At 47.4% G+C, this 10,806-nt stretch overlaps 2 protein-coding genes across 5 annotated transcripts in view; one reads left to right on the top strand and one right to left on the bottom strand.

Annotated features, from left to right (window-relative positions):
• Positions 1-46: 46 nt before the first annotated feature.
• The window catches only part of DTYMK (deoxythymidylate kinase), a 20,977-nt gene continuing 10,217 nt past the window's right edge, over positions 47-10,806 (top strand). The window contains exons 1-5 of one of the 3 annotated variants that reach the window (XM_040612809.1): positions 47-201; positions 570-678; positions 1,671-1,761; positions 4,294-4,491; positions 6,725-6,847. In XM_040612809.1, coding sequence (XP_040468743.1) covers positions 72-201; positions 570-678; positions 1,671-1,761; positions 4,294-4,491; positions 6,725-6,835 — 639 coding nt within the window. In that variant the 5' untranslated portion in view covers positions 47-71 and the 3' untranslated portion in view covers positions 6,836-6,847. Of the gene's footprint in view, positions 202-569; positions 679-1,670; positions 1,762-4,293; positions 4,492-6,724; positions 7,260-10,806 lie in introns of those variants that run through there. The other 2 variants (XM_040612808.1, XM_040612807.1) reach the window with 2 other exon arrangements.
• The window catches only part of ATG4B (autophagy related 4B cysteine peptidase), a 23,075-nt gene continuing 21,223 nt past the window's right edge, over positions 8,955-10,806 (bottom strand). For both annotated transcript variants that reach the window (XM_040612798.1, XM_040612799.1), the window contains one exon: positions 8,955-10,801. In XM_040612798.1, coding sequence (XP_040468732.1) covers positions 10,728-10,801 — 74 coding nt within the window. In that variant the 3' untranslated portion in view covers positions 8,955-10,727. The remainder of the gene's footprint in view (positions 10,802-10,806) is intronic.

The raw sequence follows: 10,806 nt of genomic DNA, 5'->3' as shown, positions 1-10,806 counted from the left end.
CGCCTAGAGCGGCGCGGGGGCGCGGGCTGTGATTGGCCGGGCGTTGGCGGAAGGGGCGGTGCGCGCGGGCTATGGCGGGCCGGCGTGGCGCCCTGATCGTGTTGGAGGGGGTGGACCGCGCCGGGAAGAGCACACAGGGCCGGCGGCTGGTGGAGGCTCTGCGGGCTGCCGGCCACCGCGCCGACCTTCTCCGCTTCCCGGGTACGGGGCCTGCCGACGCCCGGAGGGAACGGGGCGGGGAGGGAGTCCCGCTAGGTAGGGCCGTGGTGCCCCCGGCGGCGGTGGGCGTCCGCCATCAGAGGGCTCCCGCGGCGCGCCCGGCCCGTGGCCACCTCCCGCCCGTGACAGGTTGACCCCTGCCCTCGGGCAGACCCACCTTCTGCCACCCGTAGCAGGCGGATAGACTCTCGACCCGGGCAGACCGACCTCCTCCCGCCCGGGACAAGCGGCCTCCCGCCCATGACAGACAAACGGCCCCCCGGGCTGGCGGGTCCCCAGGACAGACGGTTACCCCTTTGGCAAGAGCAGCTTGCGGCAGCATTTGCTGCTTCTCCCCCTCTTTCTTACAGAGAGAACAACGGAGATCGGGCAGCTGATCAGCTCCTACCTGCTGAAGGAGAAGAACCTGGAGGACCACACTGTTCACCTCCTTTTCTCTGCTAACCGCTGGGAACACGTGTAAAGATACATGTTTGTTAAGTTGTAAAAGGAAAACACATGGTGTTGAATCCTCCCCGGGGTTTTAGACTTTGTAGTGGGTACAGTAGGTACGAGAATGTGATAGTTTAGCAAAGGAAGCATAGCTGGAAGCAGTGTCTCGGAGACCGTGACAGCTTTGAATTTAATCTTAGATCAAATCCCACGGTTTGCTTTTTTGAAATGAATAGGTACAATATTTCTAATCCCTCTGCCCTAAGAACAGGAGAGCTGAGACTGTACCAGCCTAAACCGTGAATTTACTTTCCTAAATTAAGAGACCTTGCTTTGCACACAAGTCCATGTGAGTGACAGAGTGGTTAAGGAATTGTGTCCAAATTTCCCCTCTAGCTGAGGGCTGCATTGAGCCATAAGTGGCTGTTCTTGTTTTTGGCCCCCGAGTCTTCATGTGTGGACCTAGGAAAATCAGTGTTGACTGTTGTTTATACCTGGAAACTTATATTGCAAAATCTTTTCATTAAAAAAAAAAAAAAAAAGCAGCTTTGCTGATTCTGCTGTAGCAGTGGTGCCAAGCAAACTGGGAAAGTACAAGGCAGATGAGTGAGCTGTAATAAGAAATGTCATTGTCGTGAATAAAGGAAACTTTTTTTCTGATTGAGGCAGAGAGTATTGCAAATCTACTGCACCACTTAAAAAGGGAAGAGGACTAAGCTGTTCATGTCTGTGTATAGTTCATCTGTGATCTTGCCTGTAAGCCATGGAGCTGCCTTGAGCAGTGCCTGGCACTGGGGCACCCTGAACTTGGGTGTCTTGAAAGGATCTTTGTTTAAGTCTGTTAGAGGACAATACAAAGAGCGATTTTATCAGGGATTAGCATCACAGATAAACCTGACACTGCTAACATTAACAGGGAAACACTGGGTTTGTGAAGCATCTTTTAGATGAATTCTTTTCATTTGTATCACTTACAAAAGGAGTGCAACTTTTTTTTATTTCTCCCACGATTTTTTCAGGCCGTTGATGAAAGAGAAACTACATCAAGGGATCACACTTGTGGTTGACAGATACGCCTTTTCTGGAGCGGCCTTCACAAGTGCCAAAGAGGTGAGCGAGACCCGCAGCAGCCCCTGCCCCTCTCTGTATTTGGGGAAGCAGCTCCAGTTAGAGGCCTGATGCAGGTGTCAGTGTGTGTGGCCCAGGCTCCTCCTCTGGGGAAATGAGGATTGAAATTGAGGGATGACAGTTTTACCTCTGGTATTGACATGGTCTGTTTGCCCAGGTCTATCCCTTCCCCAGAAAGAGCAGAGAAACTCATTTGGTTACTTTTGTAAATCTGGACAGACTCTTGCCGTGGGGAAGCTGGCCTGTTTAACTCTGGAGAATGATCATGAGAGTTTATTTGAGATTCTCCACAGTTGCTCTGGCTGGTGGCCCATAAATTTGCAAAGAATAACAGAACCACATACATTGGAAGGGACCTGCAGAAGTCACGAAGCCCAACCTCCTGCTCAAGAATACATCTAATGTCAAGCAAGCTACCTAGGGCTACATCCAGCCAAGGTTTTAGTATCTCCAGGGATGTAGATCCACAGCCTTTCTGGGCTCTTCTTTCCGTGTTTGCTCACCTTTACAGTAAAAATGATTTTCTTCATTCAGCCTGAACTTTGCATACTATCACTTGTGCCTTTTGGCCTGTCTGTTCACTTTCAAGACAAGTCAGCTCTGTCAGCCTCCCTCTGGGTCATTCTACACAGTTAATAAGATTCTCCTGAGTCTTGTGCTCTGAGGAGGCTGTCCTGGAAGATCAGCCAGCTTTCGTGGGCCTCTTTGCCTTCCACATGAGTTTCCTGGGGTTTCCTGCTAAGAGATCCCTAATAAACAGAAATCTACTCTCCTGAAGTCCATGCCAGCAATTCTGTTTGTCTTGTTGACTCCTATCCAGATTTTAAACTACTGTTACGTGTTCCTTGCAGCCAAGTCTGCCCTTGACCTTCTTCGTACCTTCCACCTGTTCTTTCTGGCTTGTTGAGTAACACATCCAGGAGGGTACTTCCCCTCGCTGGCTTATCAATCACCATGTCAAGAATTTCTTCAGCATGCTCCAGAACCTGGATTGCTTGTGCCCAGAAGGTAGGCAGGTGGTTGAGGTACTCCGTGAGTACCAGGACCTGCAGCTGTGGTCCTTCTTCCAGCTGTCTAAAGAATGTTCATCAACTTCCTCTCTTTAACCATGTGGTCTGTTGCAGGCCCATCACCCATGCTACTCTGCCCCAGTTGTGCTGCTTTCAGGTGAGCCTCTGTTATTGTATCATCCCCCAGATGTTTCCTCCTGGCCTCTCACCTTCGGTTCTCTACAGATTGCAGACCTTCCCCTGACATACCTAGCGTAGACACTCTTCTTCCACTTCATCAGATACATCCCATTCCTGCTCAGTAGCCATTGATCCTCAAAGCGAATCCTATGGTCATAGGGGCTGAATCCCTGCTTGTAGCACCAGCTGGGCAGCTGAAAGTTGACCTACGTTCATGCCTGCCTAAGCCTTTCCCTGCTTTCTGGAAGGATCAAAGAGATCCTGGGCTCCCATGCTCTGCACTGTCACTTCCAGAGCCCTGCAGTCACTCTCAATACATTCGAGATCACTCCAATAGCATCGCTGGTGCCTGTGTGGATGAGCAGGAAGTGGGCAAGCCTCAGTGGCCTCTCCACAACATCGTGGATTCACGTGCCCTTATGGAAGTCTTCAAATCTGTCAACAAGATCCAAAAGCTGGAAATCTTTGTCTCTTCTGTGTGGGTGGAAATTCGAGGCTAGGGTGGGTATTTGATAAGGAGTCTCCACTGGCTCAGAAAGATCAACACTGTGTGGTGCTTGTATTTGGGAGCAGCTTGCTTCTGGACTTAGAAGAATTAGATTTTATATATTCACTGCCTTTTCTATCACGTTAACTGATTCATAGCTAGTTAAAATAATTTAACTTAGAAGTATCAGTATGTTGGTTATATCAGTTGGAATATCATTTTGTTGATTGCCATCTATTTCCATGTATCTTAAATATCAAAGACACTGAATTCAATTTGTGTATCTACAGAGCATGTATTTTCCATTTCTGTTGATTATTTATGTTTTCTGTAGGCTTAAACTCAAAGATTATGTCCATTTACATCTACTCAGTGCTATTAATCTTAAAGTAATTGTGAAAAATTATATATGATGTTCCACAGGGGCTTTTAGAAAACATTAATCATATAAACTTATAAAAATTAAAATATATATATCACAAATTTTGGACTGATAACAGCTGTATGTAGATTCAAAATACAACTTGGTATTTAGTTCTGATGGGCTCTGCACAAGACATGATAAAATCTTTAGCTCTGACTTAAATGAGCATGAGAGGTGCACAGCACCTTGCAAAACGTGGTCCCCCCAGAATTAACAGGGCTGAATTTCCATGATAAGGTGGGATACTGCCTTTTCAGTTTGTAGCCTTGTAGCAGTTTGTTAGTGTTTGGGGCTGTACATCCTCCCTTCTCTGGCTGTTTGTTCCTTTCCCACCTAACTCTCCAGCTAACCTGCTTTCCTTTCTTCACATGCTGTTCTTTCTCCTCAAACTTGGTTGTCTTTGTTTGGGACAGAACTTCTGCCTGGACTGGTGCAAACAGCCTGATGTTGGACTCCCAAAGCCAGATCTGATTCTGTTTCTTCACTTGAGCCCTGAAGCCGCAGCGGAGCGAGGGAACTTTGGAAATGAGCGTTACGAGAACAGCCCCTTCCAAGAGAAGGTTCTACAGTCCTTCTATCATCTGATGAGGGACAAGACATTAAACTGGAAGGTGAGGAGGAAACAACCCTACTGGGCCTGTCACAGACCAGGGTAAGGGTCTGTCATGAGAGCTCCCGAACTGTGCCCATTGTGTCCCTGTGCTCCCCCTTCCTGCTCCTGGTCAGGGGGACACACTGAGGACCAGGCAAGGGTGCTGTGGTCTGTGGCAGAGAGGGCACTTCCCTGTTCCAGGACACCCTATGGGTCCCTGTCGTGGTTGGGGGAAGGCTTTTTTTTTTGGTTGATATGTTTTCTAGAAGAGCTTTCTAGAAATTGCTCTCTTAAAGACAAACTGTGACAAGCTTGGGTAAAAAGCAGTGGGACCCACCCATGCTCTTCCCTGCCCGTTTCCTTGGTGTCCTGCAGCATCTTCCAAGGATTCTGGAATCCCTCCTGCTGTAGGCCCAGTACTGGTGATCACCTTCCTTCTCACGTGGCCAGTTTCCATCATCATTTGCTGTTTTAATGCTACCAGGACTCTCCAAACACCTGATTTATTTTTTTTTTGTTCCACATGCTGCATCGCTTTTCCTTCTTGCTCACCCGTTGGAGCTGTTTGCAGAGGACTGCACAGTCAGCAGCCTTACCCCAGGAGAGGAAGTGTGGCCCGTTTATCCTGTGTGAAGATAATCTAGGCTGAGGTTTTCTGGTGGGGGCATCCTTTTTACCATCTCTATCACCCTGTCAGTGCTCGATCACGAGAGATGGGCACCATCTTGTGTTCATTCTGTAAGCTTCGTGCAGACACAGGAGGACAGAGGTTATGGATAAGTTGTTAGGCACAAGAAGCAGGAGATGTACACAGATTTGCCAGATGAGCAGACTGTGCAAGGTAGAAGGAATTCTTCACAGCCTCTTTTAGGAAAACATTCTCCAATGTGAAAGAGTTTGTGTGTACTATTAGAACCTGAAGGGCCTAAATGTACAACAATCGCCAAACTAGGACTTTTGTTCCAGTAAATGTTATGCTAGTAAATCACCTTCCCTACATCACAGTGACTGGAAAAATAAGCTGACAGAAAACCATAGAACAAACCCCAAAATAATTCATTTAACAAAAAGAAGTATGCTGTCGTATGAGACAATACAGAACTTGTGTATAATCTCTAAACTCTGGTTTTTCCAGAGATTCCAGCAGTAGACAGTGTTTCTTTTAATACTTGTATTCTGGCATTTCTTTTGTTTTCTATCAATTTCTTGAAAGGAGTTTTCACTTAAAGCAACATGTCTGTTTAAAATATCCCAAAGTGCACAACTGTCAGACAGATAAATACCAGAATAGCTGATGAAGAGGTGTCCCTGAAATGAGCATGGAAATCCAGTTTACACATTAAAGGTATAGTTGGCATTCCTGTTTCTTTGCCCCTCAGTATCAGAAAGAATAACAGAGATCAAACATTGCCAAAGAACTGTTTATGCCAAGGCACGCATCACGGCTCAGTGCCGTTGGCTACACAAATACATTGAAATCAGCGAGCTGCTTGTGGGCGTTGCGTGAGCATGAGGGTGGGGTGCTGGCTGTGCTGTAACGAAAAGGCCATGATTTAATCGTGGAGTCTGTTTATTGCACATCCTCACAGCCTGCTCTTGCTCAGCGACACTGCACGGGTCAGCATCACGTAGGTCACCGATGCACCTCTGTCCATCTTCTCACCAAGTCCTTTCTTCACCTTGGTCACTCCCTCAGCCACATGGGAGCGACACTGCTATTCTTTAAACATCAGCCTGAGGAACACTGGCATCGTATAGCTCTACCACCTCTGCTGACCTCAGCTTGCAGTATTGAAAAAAACAAACGCCAAAATCCAAATCTGAAACTGGAACGTTACATGATGGAGTTTAGAGGTTCCTGCTATTGTGGGTGGAGTTTAATTTGAAAAACCACTGAAGGATCAATACACTGACATTTCTAGGGGACTACAGTACGGGATGAACAAGTTTTAATTGCTTTTGTATCACATGCCCCAGAGACTGTCACCAAACAGCACGCAGCAGCAGCAAAAAATTCTTCTGTTTCACCTCATCCAGCCCCACATTCACTCCTAAATAAAAAAAATAAGCTTTTCCAGTTCCACTACACAGTTTTCCAGTTCCAGTGCACAGGTATAATTAGCTCATTTCACTGCTCATGAACAGTGACCATATTGAGTAATGGGGGCAGCTGATACAACAGCAAGGTAAATTTTTCTCATTTGGTGGTGTTAATTGAATACATTTCTGTTGTTTTTTTGTCTTGGAAACAGACAATGGATGCTTCAAAGAGCATAGAAGATTTGCACAGAGAAATCAAGTCCATTGCAGAGGAAACCATGCAGGAGGCTCAGAATAAACCTTTGGGAGAACTCTGGAAATAGGACTTTATACAGGTTGTTCTTTCAGATCTATTCTCTTAGATCTTCCTCACTTGGATGACTCCCCTACATCACCTCCCAGTAGCTACAGCTTAGATCCCATGTATTCTTCTGGGTCCAGTGCTGATGTCCTTGTAATTTTATCTGCTCCTCCTCCATCTTGCGTAGACCCTTCTGTATTTTATCAACCAACACACGATGAGCACGTAGCGAATTCCTTGTAACAGGAGCTCTTGTTATAGCTCCATCCTGTAGTGCAGGTGCGGGTACAGAGCCCAGGGCTGCCCCTGGGCACAGCAGCAGCAGGCAGCGGCCTTCCCAGTGTCAGGGAACTGCTGTGTTTCTGATTCTTCTGCCTCTAGTCAACATATCCCTTGTGCTGAAACCAGTTTGTAGAGGACTTGCTAATAAATTAGTCTGTTACACATTTACACGGGGCATTCCCCCCCCCCCCCCCCCCCAGTGTGATCATTTATTTTCTAGAATGATACATGGGAGGTGAAGGTGCTGTGGTTCAGGTGCTAAATCCAGGGAGAGTGGTTTGCTAGAGCTGGGGAATGGAGAGATGAATTCAAGTCTGCTCCTGCTCCACATCTGTTCAGTGAGAACAGTACAGGAATTGAACAATACAGAAATGAGTAAGAGTCTGAAATAGATGCATTAGCCCATAGCAAGGGCAGTTTGAAGGGTGAGTGGCACATAAATAATTCTAGACTGGTCAAGTTACCCCTGTGGCCAAGATCAGGAGAATAGTCACTTGTGACTCCTGCACAGGCCCCAGTGCAATTCAAACAGCCTGGCACAGGCTGCCAAACCACATCAGCTATGAATTACCTAACTCATCAGTAATGACCAGCAAACTACGATAACAAACTGGAATATTGAATCATTTGCAAGGTGCACTGAGATATGGCAGTGACCGGGACAGTTAATGTCTATCTGCTGGACAGCGGACTTGCCTTCCAGCAGTGTGGACTAGACTGATCCAAGCTGATACAGAGACTAAATCCAGCTCTAACTCTTGGAGAGAGAGGCAGATTGAAGCGATCCACTAGCAGTGAGAGGAAGGTAAACGTTTAAAACAAATTTGCTATGCAAAGCATCAGGTGAAATGGGAAAAGCTGCTGCCTTCACTCTACAGCTGCACAGCACTTGGTAGCAGAAACACTTGTGAAGGAGGTGAGCACCCGTTACACTGAACCAAGCCCTTCCAGTGACACTGGAAGACAACACCACACAGAGAAATCATTTAATTCCTGTTAGCTTTAGGCTCCTGACTAAAAAGGCAGAAATACCTGTTAAAGATCCAAGAAAGCTGAGCTTAACTCCGTTACTGGGGTTGGTAAAATCTTGTCTGGCTGAGCTGTCCCTAACCATAAAAGCATGAGCGTGAAATAAGTAGGAACTCCTGCGCAGAAATGAAGAGGGAGCTGTGACCAAGTGACTCGCTGTCAAAGGACCTGGCAGTGGCAAGAGGGTACGGCCTTCCGATTGAAGCAGTGTCCCGCTTTTGCACGGCAAGAGGAGAAACCGTTACTGAACTGACTACGCTTACTTCTGCAGCATGCTGGTGTTGAAAAGGCTAGCTGTAAACACACTGTGAAAAGCCATCAGTTAAAGAGCTAAACAGTGGCATACAATCTTAAAGGAAAAAAGTTTCACTTCCTACCTACCAGTACAAAAAACTTCGGAGCCTCTGCTTGGCTTTTCCCCCTTTGCCTCAAAAGCACACGTGGCAGAGACTCGCCAAGAAAGCGTGCCTGCCTCGGGAGGGCTCAAGCTGCTTTAGAAGCAGAGAGATGCTGCACTGCTTAAAATTCAAACAGCAGAATCGCCTCGGAGGTGTTTTTTCCTTTCTGTCAGCATGTCTGCAGGTGCTCCCCCCCCTCCCCGGGGAAGATGAGGCAGCTGTCCCAAGCAGCCAGCCTCCCTTCTATCGGGCACCCCAACAGGAAGGTTGAGTCGCTGCTGCCCACTGCTTGACTTTTGCTCCCATTTACCTTCATTGCCCTAACAGGGTAAATGCTATGACCGTTTTGACAGCTTTCCACCGCACCACTGGGCTACTAGATGTCGCCCACCACCACTCTGTAATTCATGCGCAAGAACATTAGGACAGGCAAAGATTTTAGATCTGTTTATTCAGATACAAATTGAAAGCAGATGAATGGAGCACAGCCCCACTTCCTCTGCTGCCTCTTCCCCTAACTACAAGACAGAAGAGGAGAAGCAGGCAGAAAGCAGCAAATAATTTAGTGACAGAAGCATTGTGGTTCCCAGTTCAAACCTCTGCTTTTGGATAGCATAGGGATAGTTAGAGCATCAGTAGGTCAGTCGCAGGGGAAACGGGTCATTTCTAGCCAGCTGCCACCACCCTGGGGCACAAAAGCATCAACTGACAGGCTCCAATCCTAAACGTACAAAACAAAGCCTTGTAAACAGGTTTGCAATCTGCACCGTGCATTCAAGAAACTACTTGAGCAACTTCTGTTGCAGTTTGCATTAAGACAGCTTTCCTTCACGGTTTACCTTTCTTGGAATTCTGTGCAGAAAAGAGCCCCAGGCACAGCTATCGTCTTAAAATAGCTACAATTTCCAGTATAATTGGACCTTCTCAAGGCATTGTCTTTACTGCCCTCCTTGGGATGATTACTTGAAAGGGGTGTCTCCAGGTTAGCTCCTACAGTACCTTTGTGCATATGCCACAGGGAGGGGGAGCTGGCAGATGGCAAAAGGAGAGGTACCTACGCAGCTAGGAAGCCTACTTGACCTTCAGGCACCTCTTACCAATTTGGAAAGGGAATGTCTAACAGAAGTAGTTGGAGGAACTGCTGAACAACCCACCGAGGACACCTTGAGGAATTTTATTGCTCACATTTTTTGTACCGACAGAACTAACTCCCTAGACGCTATGCCAGCACACGCCCCAGGCACATGGCTGGCAGATCTCAGCTGTCCTGTTTTGCCTCTCCCAGCTGTGGATTTATCGTGGGGTTTTTTCAGGGCTATGGAGTCCAGTTCTCTGCTCAAAGCAGCTTTCTTGAAGATACTTGCTGTAGAGATTAATCCATTGTAGAAGCACAATGCGTTATCATCTTGCCAAGCAAGAACACGTGCATTTTCTATTCTCCTTCCATTCTTTTTGCTGTTATTTAAACTGAGATTGAGATGTTCCTCCCCAGCAGCATGGGTCTACTCCACACTTTCCCAGACAGCCTTTTGCTTATCGAGTTACCAGTCAACTTGTAAGTTCTCTCAACTTCCTTTTCATGGGAAGTGAGCAGGAGGGGGGTACTACACGTGTGAGGAAGCTCTGTGTACTGCCAGGCACGAGCAGGAGCTGTACCGTCGGACGGCTGGCCACCTGCGCTCCAGGGGCTTCACAGCTGTCTTGCTGGGACACGTCTGCTGTTCATTTGCATTGTGAGCTGCAGTCCAAGTTGGCCAGTGAGAAGAGAAGCTGCTAAAGGAATTAACTGTACATTTTACCTATTAAGTGACAGGTGGCTCTATTTAAGCATCAGAGGGGAGGCCCCATGTAAGGTTTTAGTGCTCTAACGATTTCTATGCCTCCCCCAGAAGGCCAGCTGACCTGCTGATGTAACAGAAAGGCTTTGAACTCGTAAGCGCCACTGCATCCACTTCCAGCAACTGTTTTCTGCTGAGAAATTCCGACTCCAGCCAGTAAGGCTGTAACACCCACTTGGTTCTTCATCCCAACGCAGACGATGCACGCTCCGCTCAGAGGCTGCACAGAATGCCAGGATGGACAAGAGGCGGGGATGGCAGCAAGCGCCTATGAAAACTGGTAGCCCCAGGCTCTCGAAGGAGCTTCCCTCCCCCCCCTTCTCCCCACACATAACACAAATTTGCAGAGTCAGTGTCCTATTTGTTTTCAAAGGGATAGGATTTCAAAGTCTTCATCTTCCGAGTCAAAGAATCTTTCCAATCTGTCAGCATCCGAGGAGTCTGCA

This window comes from Falco naumanni, chromosome 13 (genome assembly GCF_017639655.2).
Source record: "Falco naumanni isolate bFalNau1 chromosome 13, bFalNau1.pat, whole genome shotgun sequence".
In the NCBI taxonomy this organism is placed as follows: Eukaryota; Metazoa; Chordata; class Aves; order Falconiformes; family Falconidae; genus Falco; species Falco naumanni.
The sequence above is the reverse complement of the archived record's forward strand: the minus strand, read 5'-3'. Positions and strand labels throughout refer to the sequence as shown.